At 39.0% G+C, this 21,132-nt stretch overlaps 2 protein-coding genes across 3 annotated transcripts in view; one reads left to right on the top strand and one right to left on the bottom strand.

Moving 5' to 3' along the window:
• The window catches only part of TBCE (tubulin folding cofactor E), a 55,897-nt gene extending 54,720 nt beyond the window's left edge, over positions 1-1,177 (top strand). Inside the window, exons 16-17 of the mRNA XM_084622186.1 lie at positions 582-673; positions 902-1,177. Of these exons, the coding sequence (XP_084478312.1) occupies positions 582-673; positions 902-994 (185 nt within the window). The 3' untranslated portion in view covers positions 995-1,177. The remainder of the gene's footprint in view (positions 1-581; positions 674-901) is intronic.
• A 136-nt stretch (positions 1,178-1,313) lies between these two features.
• B3GALNT2 (beta-1,3-N-acetylgalactosaminyltransferase 2) overlaps positions 1,314-21,132 on the bottom strand; it is a 39,277-nt gene continuing 19,458 nt past the window's right edge. Inside the window, exons 6-12 of one of the 2 annotated variants that reach the window (XM_084622188.1) lie at positions 15,305-15,415; positions 14,421-14,499; positions 11,829-12,012; positions 9,275-9,400; positions 3,753-3,906; positions 3,200-3,256; positions 1,314-2,348 (exon numbers count right to left, since the gene is read on the bottom strand). In XM_084622188.1, the coding sequence (XP_084478314.1) occupies positions 2,214-2,348; positions 3,200-3,256; positions 3,753-3,906; positions 9,275-9,400; positions 11,829-12,012; positions 14,421-14,499; positions 15,305-15,415 (846 nt within the window). In that variant the 3' untranslated portion in view covers positions 1,314-2,213. Of the gene's footprint in view, positions 2,349-3,199; positions 3,257-3,752; positions 3,913-9,274; positions 9,401-11,828; positions 12,013-14,420; positions 14,500-15,304; positions 15,416-21,132 lie in introns of both variants that reach the window. The other variant, XM_084622187.1, reaches the window with a different exon arrangement.

Consider the following 21,132-nt stretch of genomic DNA (forward strand, 5'->3'; position numbering starts at 1 on the left):
AAAAACATTTATTATCACAAGTTGCATAAAATCAGATACAACTTTTACAAAAATGTTTGATAGAAAAATAGTTTTCTACATACATTGTGTGATATTACAGAAATAACTCACTATTGCTGTGTCTTCAGATAAAGCTTCAAAGAATGAAAAAAGAATTCAATAACTCTGTACCAGACACACACAATGGGAAATCTCTCTTGTACAAACTGAACTTACTCAAAGTTCCATTATAAAAATATCGCCTTGGCACTATGTTATGAACCAATCCATAACACTACTAGCAGTTTGGTTGGAACTAATTAAATCCTGAAACATACCTTGATTTCTTTGTGCTTCGAAAGTTGAGACACCTGGTGCCAAAGAAATCACACCAAAATCTGAGTGGTAGGTATGAAAACTATACTAAAGGTCACTTAGACATGAAAGGAAAAATAAATCATGAAGCTATGTTGGATGAAAATATTTTTAGGTTGTAGCATGTTACTTATCGGTCTAGTCTACTGAAGTTGATTCAGAAATAAAACCATATTTGGCTGCAAGGATGTAAGTACATAATCAGGTTACTTGATTTTTCTTGACAGATTCTATGACTATTCAGAAGGTCAAAGGCTTGCTGTATCGTCTACTTAAAATTCCTGGTTCAGAACTGAAATTGTCCTATGAAAGTTCTAAAGTAGGTAACAAGTTGTATTTAAAAGGTCAACATTGCATTCTAAAATGCTATAGAATGAAACAGATTTCACTTAAAGGCCAGCAAAGGCCCTAAAAGTCAGATTCTCACTGACTACCATGGCCTGATCCATCTCCTTTGGACTTGAAAGATGGCCGGGGAAAAGAGACTTGCCTGAGTGTGTACATTTTAAAAGAGCCTCATCGAATGAATTTTTTTTTCTTCTTCTAGATGGAAGGCAAAGAAATTGAACTAGAAAATGACCTAAAGCCCTTGCAGTTTTACTCTATAGAAAATGGAGACTCTATCTTAGTACGGTGGTAACTTTTTTTAAAATGCAACTTCAGAAGAGGAGTCCACAGGCTACCCCAGGAGAGCATCTGCAATTTGTGCCACTCTTCTTGTACATATTTAATGTGGATTTCATAAACTGGGACAGAGGGCTATTTGAAATGATGCTTGTAACTCCTACATGTATATTTTCAATTAAAAAAAATTGGTGCATAATTGCAGGGATTCTTTTAAATTCCCAGATTAAATGGAAGATTAGTATGAGGTCTTGTGCAGCAAATTTCTATAGAAGAATCACTTTTATTCAGAACATGTAATCTAAAATCTCATGTGACATTTGTAAAAGTCACATGAGATTTTAGATTACAAAGACAACTGCTGTTGCACTAGAAAAGGACACAAACTCTGCTTTAAGTGAGAGAGAAAATAACTTTAAGCTTTGTTTTTTTCCCTCAAGGAATACTTTATGTAACACCACGCTCTAGCGAGAGGTACCTAGAATGGGGTGTGGAAAGTTTAGATCCATATTCTGATCTTGTTGCTATATCCTATTTACACATCTAGAGGGGAAAAAGATCACAATTAAGCTGCTGAATTGGAGGATTTATTCAAAATAACTTATCAGCATATTGTGGAGCTATACAGTTTAATGGATATTCTCTGTATGTTGCTTAAACTTTTTACTTTATCTAGATAGTTACTGAGTTATCAGAAAGATGCAAATTCCTTTGAATCTGGTTATATTATTTGCTGTAGTTCAAGATTTGGTATAAGCAAAGTTTAATATCTTGCATCAATCTCATCCAAATCACTAAGTAGTATACACAACCTCAATATAAATCCTAAAAGATAACTATCCCCACCCTACATGAGCAAGTACCATTTACCACCCTCCCCCCCCCCAATTTGCAGATTACATTAATCCAGTAAATAGATGTGCTGGCATGGAACCTTGCACCTGCTGACTCTCATGGATACCAGTGGTTCTGCACCTATCATCATCCTAATAGAAATCTAGAGCTTTATGTGCACATTAATTATCAATAGTCCTTTAAGATAATTTCCTTTTTTATAAAGTCAAACTTCTGGTTTTTGTCAGATTAACACCTCACCTATAGAAAAATGCTTCTCTGGACAGGATCACTCAATTTTTATCAAAATGGATGGGCAAATGTTAATTACATTATAGGTGAAATTTCCACTATTAAACACCACCTTAGCCGTCCTGATTGTGTATCTCCACAAGTCTTTATCATCTTTCCTCACATCTACAAGGATCTCCACATAATTCCTTCACTTTCCAGAGCTCTGTTAGTTCTTGTGGAGAATACTGAGGGGAAGACAGCATTCCCTTTTCACATGTCTTCTCACACAACCAGAGGCTGTCCTGTTTAAAAAGACAATGATTTCAGTGGGCTTTTTTGGAAGGGGACAGTACTTTACATTCACTAAATCTCACACACACACAGTCTATCAGAAATCAGTATTTCATGGTGTGGGACACTTGTTAATAATATGCCAGTAATTAACAGAGGCAGTGTGTATATAAATAAAACTCTGCAAGGCTCTTATGCTAATCTGAGAACAGACACAATAAGGTCAAGTATCAGACAGCTTACAGATGCATCAAGGTATCAGACAGCCCCTGACTGATAGGTGCTAGAAATTTTCCTGTGGATCAAATAATTCCATAATGGTCTCAATATGTATGTGGGGATGGGTGCACTTACATTTTGGTCTGATCTGGTCAGGCAATTCCTATATTCTTACACATTACCACTGAGTGTCTGGTTAACCAATCAGCCTTGAGTAGAAACTCTTGCACAAACTATTGTTAATAGGAGTGCTGATGGAAACTGGAAAGACAAGTGCCCCAAACAATGTATTCGTATAACCCCTCCACCTAGTTTGATATGTGCAAGATAGCAGAAACTGAAAAGTTATTTAATTAGAAGAAAGTCACCCAGTAGTAATCTGTTAAAGATTTTATCCTGTATGCACCCAGAAAGAATTATTTTGTAATTAACTGGGAGAAGGTGTGATGGAAATGTTGGTATATTGAACTACTCGTATGGATTAAAAAAAAACCCATTTGAAACTCCTGTTCATGCATTAAAACAGCTACTGCAGGAATGCCTTCCATGATAAGGAAAATTGTATTTTCCAGGGGCTGCCCAACTTGGGTTAAGAGCCATGCTACTGTACCAGGAAAAACAGAATTTCTGCAGACTTGCTCACCTGATATCGCTTAGGCCCTATAGCTGCCATCCAAATGCCCATACTCACATCTTCACCCTGTAGATGCATTTCAAAAACAAACATTAGCCTTGGTGCATTTCCAACTAATTATTTCCCAACTATGAAATTCTGAACCAAAGTCTGTTGTACACCATGTATGTGCAGTTACCACTAACTGAACAAGTAAAATATTAGCTTTATTTATATTATTTCTTAAATGTAGTTTTTTCTAAGCATCTCTTAAAAATATCTCCCACTCCTCCCAACATCCCTGAGGAAGCTGTGTGTTAAAATGGTGGATTTTACAGGTTAGGAAACTAAGGCAAATATAGTCACAGTGACTTCCAACACTAGACAGGGAGCCAATGCAAAAGTAGGATTAGAACTCTGGAGCTCCTAATCACAAATCTCACATCTCTCTCAACATAAAAATCTACTAATTAGCCAGAGCTAACAAATCTAATTCCAGAATCAAAGGTGTGGTGTGAGAAAAGGGTAGGGGGAGTGGGAGACCTTAAGGTTTTCTGGGGTTTTTAGCATGGGGCTTAGGTACCTGGTATGTCTTGAGTCTTTCAGAGTTGCTTGCCAACCATTGAACGATGTCTTTGGAGATAACATAACCAGACCCACAGGCAAAGGCAGGGTATGCTGGACTGGGATACTCCAGTTCTTGCCACTTCCCTGTCCGATCAACTGCCCAATTTAGTCTGAAACTTAAGAGCAAAATAATCATGCAAACTGCTTTTGAAGATGATATTTATAAAAAGCTCCAATAATCCATGCAATTTAGTCAATACAACTGAAGCAAACTAAGTAATGAATTCTAAGAAAAAGTGTAGAAAACTTTTCACTGGGTTATGATTCAGACAGTCCTATTTCAGTCTCTAAGGTGCCACAAGTACTCCTTTTCTTCCTGTTAAGAGTATCATTGAAACATTTAATTTCAAAGAGGCAATTATGCCATGTTAATTTCCTCTAAGAAGATTTGTAAACACACTAACAGAAAAAAGCATTGCTAGCTCTAGGGTGCATTTGCACGGTTACCAGCTTCAGCTAATTAACACATCTCTTGTCAATAAATTTGTGCTTCAACACACACCACAGTTCCCTAACTGTCAAAATCCCTACCCTGTACTTTTTTTTTTTTTTTAAACTTATGACAAATACAACAGGTACATCCAGAAGGCATGCAGTTACAGTGATAAGCATATTGGTCCACTGAGACCAAATAAATGCCCTCCTAAAAAATAGCAATCAAGGGGGAAAAGGCAGCAAAAGGCATATCTGTTATCCTTTAAACATGGCTAATTTTGCAGAAACCAGAACAATAATTTGGGATCCTGGACATAACAGAAATCACCTTTCTTCATGTGAGCCAACACAGTGTTCAACTCAAGCTGTCAGGGCACCAGACCTGGGTTTCTAATGTCAAATGCACCACTGATTTGCTGTTTGACCTTTGACAAGTCATGTAACTGCTCTATGCCTCAGTTTCCCCATCTGTAAAATGGTGCTTACAAGGCAGACATTCGCTGCAGGCCACACCCATTTAGTGCTTTTAGCAAAACAAGCAACAGGCTTTATCCACCAAGGTTTCTTTCTCCAGACAGGCCAGACTGTCCCCAGCAGGCTGCTGGTAAAATCCTAACAAACATACAAACTGAAGTCTAAGTTTAAAAATAGTAAAATAACCCCTTCCCCATGTTCACTTCCTTGTTCCTGATTCTGTCTTCAGCCCTTCCCGCGAAGATCAGTTGAAGGGGAAGGGGGAAAAAAGGAGAGCTTTCCTGATCTCTAAGGGTATGTCTACACAGCACTGTCAGCTGACACTGGCCTGTGTCAGCTGACTCGGCCTTGGGCTGAAAAGATGCAGTGAAGATGTTCAGGCTCAAGGACCCTCCCTCAGGGTGGGGTCCCAGAGCTTAGGCTCTAACCCAAGCCCGAACATCTACACTGCAATCTTACAGCCCGCAAGTCCAGGCCAGCTGCAGGTGTTGAATTGCTGCACAGACATACCCTAAGGGCTAGACTGTGTGGATGGTGCAGCTCTGGTGGAGGCAGGCTAGCCACCCAAGCCACAACACCCCCACAGCTACATTTGGTGAGCAGAGTGAGCATGAGCCCATCTATCCAGGCTGGGAGGCTTACTGCAAGCTGCTGTGCGACATACCGTAAGAGGCTCCAAACTCCCTTCATACTCTCTCCTATTGTGAGGGAGACTGTTCCTGTTCCCCCCTCCCAGCATACCTTAGGGTGAAGGCCTACTAACCCCACCATCCCCCTGGGCCCAGTTGAGAGGGAAACCTGGACTGAATCACACTTCTAGGCTCTGGTCCCAAGCCCTAGACAGTCAGCTGCCTGCGTTTTTTCAAACCATGAACTTCCACCCTGGGACCATTTCTTCTCACAGGTCTGTCCTTTAAAATACAACCCCTCAAGGGCTGAATATGGCTCCAGTGTCTTTTCTTCCCTGCTCAGTCTTAAAATACCACAATTCCCTATACATAGGAATAATGGTATTTACCGACCTTCAAACAATGTTTTGAGAAGCACAGTTGAAAAGTGCTATATAAGAACTAAATATTTTTATGAACAGGTCCTAGATGTAATCACAGCCAGCTGCCATAATTGTGTCAGTGTGCCAGGCTTTTACTATTTAGAAACAGGTTCTAACATGGCTTAGGTCAATCAAAAGCTGAGTGAGTTTTTATGGCCCAGAGAGCCATTACACACTGGCATGTCAGTTGCAGTGGGGTAGGTGCCTAGTACTGAACAACAGAAGATGAAGATGAAGACTGACATGGATGGGCAGAGGTGAACATGAAACTATCACGTTATATGCCCACACAATGGCCGGCTCTAGTCACTGTTAGCCATCTCTGTTTAACAAGCACTGACATTCACCCAAAAGTACTCAGCTGCAAGTGGTTGAGACCTTTTCTGCTTAGGCTTGTTACCAACAAGCAGTGATTCTTCATAAATTTTGCTAAGCAAAGCCTTAAGTATATTTAGATGGCATCAAGCCCTGGCAATTAAAGATAGAAGGCAAACATCATGCATTCAGGACTACAATTTAATTATTTATAAAAAGAAAAGGAGGACTTGTGGCACCTTAGAGACTAACCAATTTATTTGATCATAAGCGTTCATGAGCTACAGCTCACTTCATCGGATGCTGTAGCTCACGAAAGCTTATGCTCTAATAAATTGGTTAGTCTCCAAGGTGCCACAAGTACTCCTGTTCTTTTTATGGATACAGACTAACACAGCTGCTACTCTGACACCTTAATTATTTATGGTTGTTTGCTGTATATCCATCAGAGACAATGGATTCTACCATGAGAAAATCTGAATGCCATGTACCAAATGTAGGGTATAGGCCTCTATAGGGATTAACACAATTATTCTAATTTATTACTGAAATTTTAGGTTATTACAATCTTGCCTTTGTCTTTACCGAATGTTAGCATATTCCGTTATTTTCCTACACAATGCTTGAAGAACACTTGATAACTCACTCGGATACTTGGTTGCTTATATAATGAAATGAAATGTCTCAGCTACTCAAGAAACTTCATAAGACATTTTGGCTCTGTCAAGTAGTGCCAAGCACCGGAAGTATCAAGGGTATGGCCATGCTGCAATCGGAAGTGTGATTGCAACACAGGCTGGCAAAGCTTTAACCTAACTAGCATGGCTAAAAACAGCACTAAAGATGCAGCAGTGCGGGCTAGCACCACAAGTAAGATACTAGCATGCTTGGAGAGCCCACACCACTGTCTCTTCACTGCTATTTTTAGCCATGCTAGAATGGGTATAGCAGCCCATGCTAAAAATCATGCTTCCGACTGCAGCTTAGCCATAACCTTTAATCAGCCCCACCCTTCCAGTCCAGTAGGGCTTCTGCAACATGATAACATCCCCAAGATATCAGCATCACTGGTGAGAAAGTTTACAAAAGCGCTGCCAAGAGATTAGCCTAAAATTGAGTTTAACATTTCTATGTCCCACTAAAGCCACATTATTGTAATTGAAGGTGTTAACAGCGTCTCCTGTTAAACACCAGATGGCATGGACTGTGTACTTCTGGAGAGGAGATACTTGGTAACCTGTGTAAACAGAGACAAGTAGTGGAGTTTAATCTGAATTTAAGATTCTTAATATTTTTCCTGTGTCAAGACTGCTTCCTGAATGGCATACTTTCCTCAGTTTCAAAGGACTCTGTTAAGCTCACTCAATTCACATTGGTCAGTCTATTGAGCAGTGTGCCCGACTACAATTTGGTCTTGGCAGTTTTTAGGTATCATCACAGGAAAATCATGGCTAAAAGGAGCAAGAGTTAAAGGGAAGTGGTGGCTCCATCTCTTGAAATCGTCAGATCCAAGATTGGATGCCTTTTTGGAAGATGTTTTAGTCATACACAAATTACTGGCCTCAATATAGGTGTAACTGGGAGAAGCTGAAAGCTCTCAACAGTCCATTTGAGTTGGGAGTAGACAGCAGCGAGAATCTTAATGAGTTCATACAATATGATATTTTGTAAAAAAGTCTGGGTGAGGTTTCAAGCCTGTCAGTTACCAGGACACGACAGTAAGGATGGGACCTACCCTATGCAGCTGATACAGACTCTTTTAGTTTGAAGGTTAGATAAACCTTCCGGGGTAGGCTTGCTAATCATCATCATTAAAAATCTCTGAAGCCTCCTGTTTTTCTTTAATCTTAATTCATAACTAAGGGCCAAATTCTGAACTTTCATCCATTTTTACCCCCTTGACTTCAAGGAGTTACTCTTCTTTTACAACTTGAAGAGACCAGAATCAGTTTCACAGGGCAACCACCCTTAAAACTCATTTGACCAAACCTACCACTGATATCTCTGGACACCACCACTGAAGCCAAGGAAATTATGCCACAGATTAATGTGGTCCTGTGTGTCTGCAGTTCTTAATGGGGTGACAACAGAGTTTCCATTATAAGCAAGGCCACTGCAAGATGAATGTAAATTCCGAGCCTAGACCCCTGGTTCACAAGAGTTGCAGCTTGGAACATTCTGGTGTTTTTAACCCATTTCCATTAAAATATGAGAGTGTGTGATAATCTAGTCTGACTTCCTGACCACCACCAAACATAGAATTTTACCCAGTAATTGCTGCATCATGCCTGTAACTCCTGGTTGAGCTACAGTATATTAGAACAAAATCTTAAATCAAGATTGGATGTCTAAGTGATGTGGAATTCACCATATTGTTGGTAAACAATTCCCAGGATTGATTAATTAACTTCACTGTTAAAATTTGTATTTTTTTTCAATAGTAAATTCAATTTTCAGTGTGTCACAGACTATTTTATATTGACAATCCATAGCTGCCTTGTACAGCTGTCAGTGGGGCAAAGCTGGCATTTTAGCTGGTGGATAGAGGACAGTTGGGATTTCTTGGCAACTAGAATGATGTAGTAGGTAGTTTGGGATAAGCACATTAGCTGGATGTTTTGGTAACACGATCAGTAGTAAAATAGGTAATATTGACTTTTGTCATTTATAAGCTGCAGAATACATGGTGCCAGACTATAAAGCCAATTTTGTCCCCTCATACACAACCCTGTATTCTGAAAATACACAACCCATTTTCAACCAGAAAAAGTCATACTGCCCTGAAAAAAAAAAGGTAAAATTCAAAACAATGGTATGTTGGTACATGCTTGCAGTTTTTAACTTCATCTTATTTCTACACAGAAATATGTATTACCTACCACTTCCTATATGCTACAGAGAAATGTTATGTGCCACCTGACGCATGTTATAGCCCAGTATCAGAGGGGAAATAGCCCAGTATCAGCTATTGTAAGGGCACATTCTAGAACAATTATTAGCTGGCTTCTGCAACTCAGGATCCAGACCTGCTCTGACTGAAGTTATGGAACTTTACTAGTGACTTGAAGTGGGCACAAGGGGGGGAGGTGGCTCCATAAGGCAACTGCTGAACTGATTTTTACAGCAGTAAAACATTCCATAGACATATGGAGAAATTAAAAGATCCATGAAAAACGCAGTAAGCAGAAGAGTTTGAGACTCACTTGCCCCACCAGATATTTGGCCTGTTAAGTTTTTCGTGCATTATCCTGTTGAACACAGCTTCCAAATTTATGTAACAGTCGTCATCTGTCTTCAGCAACAAATCAAAGTTAGCTGATTCTACTGTCCTGTTGCCAAAAGAAAAATGGTGATGATTTACTGGGAAATAATTTTAAACTGCATTACAACTCCACAACGTAACCTGGATGCAACATAAACAGTGAAAGGCCCCATTGGAAAGGTAAGCCATTTGTCCTCTTCCTTTCAAATGTTTTTCCTATAGACTGATAGCGAGGACTGTGTACTAGTTCTAAAGAAGAAACACATAGCTGTTGTATTATTTTCATGGGTTTGTACAAAGTATGAAAGGAACCTGAGGTAGGATTTTTGCTATCCAGTACAGCTGATGAGTTTAACTTACAATGAATCTATCTAAAACAGCACTGACCTCAAAAGGATAGGAACTCCTGCTGAGAACTACATCACAGCTATTAATGCCAGGGCTTGTATAAAGGGCTCGTAGTCCAGCTAGCCTTCTGTATGAGAACAGCTGGTTCAAGGGCAGTGCAACTAGGAAAGTTTACAAGGAATGATTTGTAGTAATAATTGATTTGTAGTAATGATTTGTAGTAATAATTTGGTGCTTACCCTCTGTAAAGCACTCTCCAAATATTAAATGAGTAATCCTCAACATCCCTGTGAGGTACATACATTATTTTACGGATAGAGAAGCTGACTGTAAGGAGAAACTCAAAAGAATTAGAGTGAGATTATTCCTTGGTTTATCCAGAAAGACAGGCTATGTTTTGAAGGACATTCCTATATATTCACTTCCCCTAAGTAGCAAACTGTTTTCCTTAAATCCTTTATTACTGAAAAAGAAACAATTTTCTGCTAATGGGCAACCAGTCACCACAGAGAGTTAGATGACTTCAACTTTATTTCCCCTTTTAGCAATCAGAAGTGTTCTTCTGTTTCTCATTTGTGTATTCTACACTATTCGGCACCTTCCTTTGGTGGCTTTAAAAAAACCAAACACCACAGGTAGCATTTAAAGTTATTATTTAACAACGGAAGAATCAGCCCAAGTTCAACATTAGTAATTCCAGTGGCTTCAATTGTTACTCCTTATTTACAAGAGAGTGTGAACAGAAAACCAAGCCCATTGTCTTTACTGATGTGTAAGCATATATTTGGGAATATATATGCATAGTTGTAGGAGATTTGCTGCACATATCTAAATAGATCTCCTTAGACTATTTTTATGCAAGAGGTGCTATAAAATATGCTTGAGCTTTCAGTTAAATGTTCTCCAGTTAATTATCAATGCTATTTTTAAAGTTCCGATGACTCAGTTCTGATTGTATTACTCACTGAGGTCTTGATCCTGCAATGGGATTATTCATTTGTGTGTGTAAAGTTAAGCACATACCTTTGGGGATCAAATGTGAGTTTTGGGGAGGGGATTGCTGTTTACAAATAAATAAATAAATAAATAATAATAAATACCCACATATATTGTAAACTGAGCTTAGAACTGGAACTATGCAATGTTCAAAATGTTCTGGTATTTGTTTTTGATAATTACTCACGTTTATATCTTCCAATACATTTATGTTGTGCAAATGTACTGAAACTAAACAGAATTTAAAATAAAAAAAAAAATCTAATTTTTAGAATGAAAGGCTGTGTTTTTTCAGCTTTTATGGCTAACATCTCCAAGAAACCGAAACCTTTAAAATACATTTTACTCCAAGGAGTTTGCAGGTATTATCAATTGCTTTTTCAATTCATGTTTTAGATTGATGCTTCAGGCATTAATGTTTAGACCCTATTTTCACACACGACAGAGGGCTCTGGCAGTAGCAGGCAGCTCTTGTGCGACTGTTGTGATGACAAAGGGTGCTCAAAGCTATTTGGAAGGCCTTTCTGGTCTGAGTGCTGAGCCTCTCCATGTTGGGTGCTTGGTCCCATGAGGCACTGAGCACTTCAAGCTGAAATCTACCTTGCAATGGAAATTGAGGGTGCTCAGGACCTGACAGAGTTGAACCCTTTGGTCATGATACAAAGCCCACTGAGGTCAACGCCAGTCTTTCTGTTGACTTCCATGGGCTTTTGATTAGGCCTTCTGTTTGTAAATCAGGCTGACAGCCAGCATTTAAAATTTAACCTGCTGGTCTTCAGATTGGTTTGTGATTTCATGTTGTTAGCAAACATCCCAGGTAAGGCTGTGGGCATGATTTAACCCTAACTTGCATATGTGAATTTGTGGAGCAGATATCTGTTTTTACAGATATTTGGGGTGCGGAAGGGAAGGAGTTCAGTCAGTAAAGATCAATCCTAAAAACCGAGCTCTCACTTTTAATCACCAGATGGAGTAATACAATTTTGGCCTTTCTAGTGTGAAAACTAAACAAAACAAAAACAAACAATGAAAAGAGTAAATAATTTCCAGTTATAGTGTGTAATTTGTCAGAATACAGCATATCAGGGACTATCTGGCACCAGAAGTAACCAGGGAAATCCTTGATTAAAAAATATTTTTTTCCAACCTACCATCGGTAGAAGTTCAGTAATTTGGCTGGAACATTTCTGTAGGTGTCAACAACATCTACAAAAACAATATCATCATAGGCTCCGCTTTCTTCCTTCAATAATGCATCCTCCTCTTCAAGGTTTTTTAAGTGGTTTACAAACCTTTCAGGGCGAGTATGAAGGCTTTGTAAAAGACAATCACCTTCTAAAGGGGAGGAAGGAGAAATTATACATAGCCAAAATTACACATCTGTTAACATCCATGTGCAGTACACTACATACAGCTGTGTATATTTTTCTTGTACTAGAAGTAGCATATTTACATATTTATTTTATGAGTAAGCATCCAGCCAAAATCTGGATTTAGGAAATTTTGCAATTTTTTTTAAAAAATGAAGGCACTAATTTTACAAGTTTACAATGTAAAATGATTTACAATGATAAAAAGTAAAAGTTGCAGACAATACTTTTTTGGGGGAGGGAAGGGGAAGGAGTCATACATATACCAAATTCACAGTCCATTTTGGTCAATTTCTTGGTCAGAGGATTTTAAAAAATAATAAATTTAATGATTTCAGCTGTTTAAATCTGCAATTTCACGGTGTTGTAATTGTCAGAGGTCCTGACCCCAAGAGGAGGTATGCGGAGGACGCGAGGTTATTGTTGGGGGGTGGGAGGGTTGCAGTACTGCTATCCTTAGTTCTGCACTGCTGCTGGCGGCAACGCTGCCTTCAGAGCTGGGCAGCTGGAGAGCAGCAGCTGCTGGCCAGGCGCCCAGCTCTGAGGACAGAGCCGCTGCCAGCAGCAGCAAAGAAGGAAGGATGGCATGGTATGGGATTGCCACCCTTACCTCTCTGCTGCTGCTGGAGGGGCACTGCCTTCAGAGCTGGGCGCCCAGCCAACAGCCACTGCTCTCCATCCATCCAGCTCTGAAGGCAGCGCAGAAGGGTTTCAATACCGTGACACCTTCCCCCCACAAAATAAGCTTTTGACCCCCCCTGCAACTCCCTTTTGGGTCAGGACCCCCAATTTGAGAAACTCTGGTTTCCCCAATGAAATCTGTATAGTGTAGGGTAAAAGCACACAAAATGACCAGATTTCACGGTCTGTGTTGCGTTTTTCATGGCCGTGAATTTGGTAGGGCCCTACATATACCCTAATGAAAAAGGAACAGAATGCTTCTTTGCTCTAATGAAAGAATTCAAAAAAGTCTTAAGAATGTTTTATACAAATTATCCGGCATTCTACTCTCTACTTTTTACAGGATGAATAGGAGGGCTACCCAACTCAATATCAGTTTATCCTAAGCACATTTACCTGTAGCATAGACAGAGGCTGAAAACCAGGTTCTCACATACTGCTCTGACAAGGCTCAACACAACCGATTTTCATGGTACAGTCGTGCTGGCCTGTCCACATCTACCACAGTGAATAAACAGTTTTGCATAAGCATATTCAGGAAAAATCAGGGCAGGTATTCTGTACTACCTGAACTTTTAAGAATAGGGGGGAGGAGGCGGCAACGGGTTTTATAAATGGTTTCAATGCACTTTAAGATCCTCCTGCACAGATGTATGGGAGATTAGACTGCTCAATCATATCTGCCAGTCCTATCTACTCAGCACAGAAATGGTACTTGAATGTGGTTTGGCGTCCGACATGGTATTAATTGTTGTGTGGAGTCAACCATGTTACAATCTGATTACACACAGCAAAGATCTGTAGTGGAGACAGGCACTTACTAGCTCAGAGGAAAGCCCAGAACTGGATCCATTATTCCCTTATTTTCCTCTTGTAGTAAAGCTTTAACTCACTGAAAAGTTTTTATAGGCTGAAGCTGGTTTGTGTGCCCCCAAACCACATTTTAAAACTAAGTTAGTTATTTTACTTATGGAAAATAAATTTCTGGTTTTCCTTATGTCAGGGCAGACAAGCCAGCCTCACTTTTGAAAAGTGTTAATACAGAGCCACCTCAGTTTTTGCATTACAGCAGCTGCTCTGTGGTGCCAGTTTAGATGCTTCAGTACTAGGTGGCCCAAAGACCATGCAGAGTTTGAAAGGGCTCCCAGAGGCTCACACACAACCTGCTGAAATGGGTGCAAAGGGCAACAGCATTGCTGGGAAAAGCAAGCCCACTTTAGCTTTAATGTCACCATTAGCCAACAGTTGCTCCATAGTGTTGCAAGATAAACTGCAGTTATTGTCTATTCTAAATATAGGGGAAAAGTGGTAACTGTTAGCACAAGTTGACTTCTTAAAGACAACCAATGTAGAACTTTTTTCTTTAACTTGGTCTTTTGAACAAGAATTAAGGACGGGGACAGGGAAATCGTTTTGGACAGAAGGGGAAAAGGTTACTGTGTTAATAAAAAGACAGCAAAGAGATAAAAATTGGCTTAGCTAGGTGATAAGGAGCAACCAAAGATGTCAGCATGTCACCAAAATTTTACTTAGTACCGGACTTATATGAGAGAGGAATAAACTAAATGTAGAACTTCTTAGTCAATCAAATTAATATTGGACACAGTTTGATCATTCATTTCAGAGCTGTCATTTAAATGTTCTATTGTACGAGGATAGAGAGATTCTCTACTACATTTTTTGCAGACTTACCTTGAATAGTGTAAATAAAGCCTCCTGCTATTCCTTCCACACCTTCTGTGAATTCATGTGGCCATGAACCTTCCCCTGTCTGTTAGAGATTGATTAAAAACATTACAAAAAGAGAAATATGTCAGTAGCGAAAGTTGAGCTAATTCTCTCTCTAAATACAAAGCTTGATATAACAACTAAGAATAAAACTATGTACAGTACATGTTTTTAGATGGTTATAATTTTAGGATGAGATTTTTTAAACATGCCTAAGGGATTCAGGTGCTCTATTGTCATTCAAATTAATAGCAATGAGGCATCCAAAACAAAGGCAGCTTTCGAAATTGTAGCATTAATTTCTGTGTTCTATTCCATCCTCATATCACATTGGAAAGCTAGACTTGAAATTAAGAGGAAAGGGTTAAACTTTAAATGGCTAAAATACAAGGGCTCAGCATGCTGTTTGTGAATCAGCAGAAAGTGGTGACAAGGAAAGAGAATTCATCGCCTTAGGGTTGCAGTAACTGGGCAGAATTCACTGCTGGCAAAAATGGGTTCAAGAACAGTCTTTCATGCAGATTCAGCTGCAGTGAATCTGACCCATTATCTTTGAAGTCCACAAAGGGGAGGGGTGAACTTTATATCCACGCAGAGTGGAAAACAGGTCTTTAATACAGTCAGTGGCACCATTTTCTTGGTTCACCAAAGGGCTGGATCCCAAGGTGGGTGTAAGTAGAAAATTAAACCAATAGAGGAAGCCAGACTGATGTGACCTGAAATGACTGGACAATTACAAAGGAAACCTAGGGAGCACAGGGAAATGGGACAGAAAAAGATCTTAAGTTAAAGTTTTACCAAAAAATAATTTATGATTGGAACATAAGTAGTATGAAGAGATGACGCACCGTAGAGACTCTGAGAACTCCTCCTCCATCATTAACCTTCACTTTGTGAAGATTCCTAGAAACAAGGCCTTGAAGGTCCTGGCTTTCCCACACAATAGTACCTTCAAAACTCTGTTAAGAAAGCACACCACAATTCACTATTAACAGGAAAAAAAAATACACACACACACATATATATATATATATACATATATACACACACACACACACACACACACACAGACTTTAGAGAGTGGAATCAAATGGAAGTATCACAATTTTAATTAAAAAACAGTCAATTTTACATAAATGATAGTTTTATAATATAGCATAATGTTTTTACTTAGACTTCACTGCAGTAAAATCAGTTCTAGGTAAAGTGATGCATCTATGAAACAGAACCAGACAATGTGCTTTAAGTCAAATAACTTATTTCTCTACATCACGAGTGAGATTAAACTTTAACAGAAGTCTATAATGAAAGATTTTTTCCTTTTTATTTAAATTTTAAAATTTTATTTAAAAGGTGAACTGTAATGATTTTTAAAAATTAACTATAAAAACCAATGTTACAAACAGAATATATTATAAGAAATTTGAAAATCAATGCCTCTTTTAGTTATCTGCCAAGACTTGAGATTAGTGATCTCTGTTGATCCTGCAACAATCACTGACATCACCAAAACTTAGAGGGAAGCAGGGAATTTCCTTTCTTCCCTTGGTACAGGTGTCATGAGTTGTAACAGGAGAATCAGAGAACCCTGGCCTCAGTTCTTGGTATACAAGTAAAGGAGGAAATTATTGTCTTTTTTCCCTTTTTATTTAAACCGTATGACACTTTAAAAAAACCTAAGATCCTACATCACTAAGAGGCTATATGTGTAACTTAGTTTTTAAAAAGCAGTTCAGTCCACCTTTAAACTGATTTGCTGAATGCTACATATTATCCATACAGTATATCTCATATATTACTATTATTTTCTGTTGAAAGTCTCTAAGATGGTTAGGAAGGGACAGAGGGAATGCAATATAAAAATAAAAGTTAAAGTAGTAATTTAAAGTTCTATAGTTTTTTTAGGTAATCCTGTTCTGGTCGAGAGACTACACACTGAATACATTAACATTAGTTTCATGAATGTTAAACCAAAGCAAATGATTTTGTTTAAAGCAATACATGATATAGCTTTAAATCAATTCCTCATCTTCTAAAACAAAAATTTTGACACACTGCACATAAACGTAGCTATTCAAGCACAGAAACACCTCATCTTGTTTTAAACTTATCTACAAATGCAGACAGATCCTCAATGTTCAGAACTGTTTGCTAACTCTCTGCTGCTGTATGCTTCAGATCCCACTCTTTGGTTTCCAGTTACCTGAGCCTCTCCTTTGACCTTTTCCCAACTCATTTCCTTGTATTATCATTTTCTCCAGACTGTGTCCTCTTACTGACAGATCCAAAACAGTCCAGCTTGATTTCTTACAACTTCCTCCAGCTCTTTAACATCCTCCATCAATACGTCTTTTATGCTCATAGCATGCTTGATATTCAGTCACAGCCACACATTTCAAAAGTCTCATATCCTCCATCGTCTGTTGCTTCTAATTAGTTTTATCGTTGAACAATGGACCAAATCAGTACTCATCCTGGTGTGATCTTTGTGCTCAGTACCTCCACTCTGCTTACTTCTAATTATTTGTCATTTTAATATGACAAGTGGACCATTACTAAGACTTTTTTAATGTCAATGGCAGGATTCCCCATCACCCTAGGCTTTGAAACCTGGATAGCAGCACTTACCAAGCATCTGTATTTACAAGGTATTTTAGTAACTGCCTTTTCCCATGGTAACAATTTTTGCTTTAGAGATCAATAAATCTGGGTTCTAGTTCCAGCTCTGCCATTTGACTGCATGTGTGCCGTTGGGCAAGTCACTTAGCCTGTATGTGACTCAGTTTCCTCCTCTGTAAAAGAGGATATGTAAATACTTACTATACCCACTTCAAAAAGGTCATCGAGAGACTTAATCAATTAGATGGTTGAATGCAAGGTGTTCTAGAAGTGCCAAATATTATTGCTTTACATCTTGAGAGATGTGAGCAAGTTCACTAATGACTTTAGCCTTCAGCTATTCTTATTCCAAGCTGCCTAATGGAAACTTCATCTGTAAAAATGCGGAAAGGAGAACATTACCAGCGCACACCATCTGTTTTCTCCCTATTTACAGTCCATCCTCTCTGTAATTGGAGAGCATTGGCACTTATTATGAAGATTGAACAGGTGGACTGACATAATGTAATCCTGTTAAACTCCTTTCTGAATGTTACAGTGCCATGCCTTTTGTTGTTTGGACTATTTCTCATTAGTAACAGTCAGCAAATGGCACAGAGTCTTAATTCCATGTGAGTGGTCTGGAGCTCTGTGTAAAATAAAAATGCTTCTTTAAAACTTGTCTATGAATCCCTCCTTCATCCTTAGAAGTTTGCTGATTTGTGCTCGCTTGCTCCACAATCATCTGGAATATGAATGACTGAGCCTGTCTTTGACAATCTGGCCTGCCAACTGCTTGTTCTGAAGTTATAATTCCCTCCATCTTTCCTCACTCTTACAAGGATGAGCCAAAACAAACAAACAAACAAACCAAAAAACCAGCACTTTAGCTGAAAGACAGATGAAGTTCTTTGGTAATTTGAACAATCCAGTATTTCTTAATGTAGAGGAGTAGAGAAAGGTATTGTCTCATACCAATCTTGTAGCACTTAAACACTTCATTACAAACAGATCTCAGATAACTGGATGTCAGTATATGTGCATTAAATTTCTTCTGGGTGGTCCTGAATGCTTCAGCATCTTAAATATCACAAAGACTATGTGACAAAGAGTAAACCCCATCAATCCAAATGAGAAATGTCATGTCATCCTGTAGATATGCAATGCCAATAACATAGTAAAAATATCAATATAAAGCACTTGGAGTTTGTCTCTTTTCTAAACAATGCTTCAGACCTTTTTTTCAATAAGAACGCAAAAATGTATCAGGGGAACACTGTCAAACTGGGAGGACATACCTAGTGGGGTCTTGCAGGGGTCTGTCCTGGGTCCAGTACTATTCAATATTTCATTAATGACTTGGATAAAGGAGTGGAGAATTAGTTAATATATTTGCAGATAACACTGAACTGGGAGGGATTGCAAGCACTTTGGAGGACAGGATTAGAATTTAAAATGAACTTGACAAACTGGAGAACTGGTGTGAATTCAAGATTAACTTCAATAAAGACAAGTGAAAAGTATTTCATTTAGGAAGGAAAAATCAAATGCACAACTACAAAATGGGGAACTGACTAGGCAGTAGTACTGTCAAAAAGGATGTGCAGGTTATAATGGATCACAAATTGAATAGGAGCCAACAATGGCAAATATCATTCTAGGGTGTATTAACAGGAATGTCTTACGTATGACACAGGAGGTAACTGTCCTGCGCTACTTGGCTCTGGTGAGGTCTCAGCTGCAGTACTGTGTCCAGTTCTGGGTGCCACACTCTAACAAAGATGTGGATAAACTGGAGAGAGTATCCAGAAGACAGTGACAAAAATTATAAAAGATTTAAAAAACCTGATTTATAAGGAAGGGATAAAAAACAAACCTTGGCATGTTTAGTCTTGAGCAAAGATGACTGAGAGGGGACTTTATAAGTCTTCATATATGTTAAGGGCTGTTATAAAAAGGGTGGTGATCAATCGTTCTACACCCTCACTGAGGGTAAGACAAGTAGTAACGGGCTTAATCTGCAGCAAGGGAGATTTAGGATAGATATTAGGAAAAACTTTTTAACTACAAAGATAGTTAAGCTCTGGAGCTGCCCTACACCGTATTAGGCTTCCAAGGGAGGTGGAATCCCCATCATTAGAGGTTTTTAGAACAGGTTAGACAAACACTTGTCAGGGATGGTCTAGATTTACTTGATCTGGCCTCAACACTAGGGGCTGTACTAGATCACCTCTTGAGGTCTCTTCCAGTCTTATATTTTGATAAATTTATGTTACAGCTTGAATATGTATTAATATTTATAGCTGGAAAATAAGAGGAAAAAATTACAAGAGCCTGGGAATTTAATATAGTGGAAAAAACAATCGAAGATTTACAGGAATAAAATTTGAGTTGTGCAGAAACCCATCCCATCTCGCTATACTGTTGGGCAAAATATTTTCTAAAAATTAATACCATACAGCATCTGCTGCACATCATTTTAAATTAAATTTCTTCAGGGGTAAGAAATTTAAGCAGCATTAAATTGCATACAAGCCAGGAGTTCTCAAACTTTTTTTGCTGGGACCCCCTTTGAAAATATTTCAGGCTGACAACCTCTACTCCCATACCATCCCATTCTTACTTCTGCGCTGCTGCTGGCGGCAGTGCTGTCTTCAGAGTTGGGTGCCCAGCCAGCAGCTGCCATTCTCATGACCCCCCTACAATCGTCTTTGGTTCAGGACCCCCCAGGGGAGAAACGCTGAGATAAACTACCCAGTCAACTGCTAATTCCTCTCACAGGGACCTAGGTCCAAATTCATTCCTGTATTAACTCTTGTGAAATCAGTGGAATAATATCAAGGACTAAATTGGCCCTGAATGCCTAACTTACTCAGCCATTCATTTCCTCTCCCACATTTTCCATATAAACCACTTCACTGTATTTCTTCCAGGACCTAAAACCACTGACAGAAATCTAGTTCTATTTAAGACGTAGTTATTAGAACACTGGTTTAACAATATAAGAAGATATTTAAATTAAAAGAAGCCAAATTTTAAAATTATATCTGAAATATTTAGAGATTAGGAACTCACATGGAAACTGCTCCTCACAGATGGGAGCAGTCACTCAGTCAGCATTCCCACTTTAGGTCAATAGAAGTTTCACTTGCGTAAGGACTGTTGGATTAATAGGGATTTGATAGCTGCTTTCAACTACCTGAAAGGGGATTCCAAAGAGGATGGATCTAGACTGTTCTCAGTGGTAGCAGATGACAGAACAAGGAGTAATGGTCTCAAGTTGCAGTGGGGGAGGTTTAGGTTGGATATTAGGAAAACTTTTTCACTAGGAGGATGGTGAAGCACTAGAATGGGTTACCTAGGGAGGTGGTGGAATCTCCTTCCTTAGAGGTTTTTAAGGCCTGATTTGACAAAGCCCTGGCTGGGATGATTTAGTTGGGGATTGGTCCTGCTTTGAGCAGGGGGTTGGACTAGATGACCTCCTGAGGTCCCTTCCAACCCTGATATTCTATGATTAGGCCCTAACTGTAATAATGTTAATTCTATTTTCTTCCCATACTCTTTTTAAACTATGTTTAACCACTTCCTTCCAGTACAACCCTGAAAAGCACCATTTGGTACCATATCCCTACAGTACAACCCAATCTCAAACTGCAGGCACCATTCCCAAGTGGGATCACAAAACCTAGGACCCAGCCTTTGAAGCTTAGCAACTGCTGCTCACAAGCAGCAATAGTGTTAACAATACCAACCCACCCCACACAGCAGTGATTTCCAAACTTTTGAAAGCTGAGTCCCCACTTCAGGAAAATGAAACCAATCATACCCCTTGCACCCTGGCAGATGTGTTGTTAAAGGCAGATGTGTTTTAACTTACACAACTTCTGTACACTCTCCCACCTATGGCTAGTATTTCATGCACATTCCCCCTCACTTTGAGAAACACTAATATAGTGTAATTCATTATGTGATGCTTACACTTCAGAGCTACTGTTTCAGGCTCTCTGCAAACTCAGGCAGATGCTTCTGCATTGTTTACACCAATCTCATATTTTGAAAGTTTTCTTTGCAACCATAA

Source organism: Lepidochelys olivacea (genome assembly GCF_965140295.1).
Source record: "Lepidochelys olivacea isolate rLepOli2 genome assembly, chromosome: 3".
In the NCBI taxonomy this organism is placed as follows: Eukaryota; Metazoa; Chordata; order Testudines; family Cheloniidae; genus Lepidochelys; species Lepidochelys olivacea.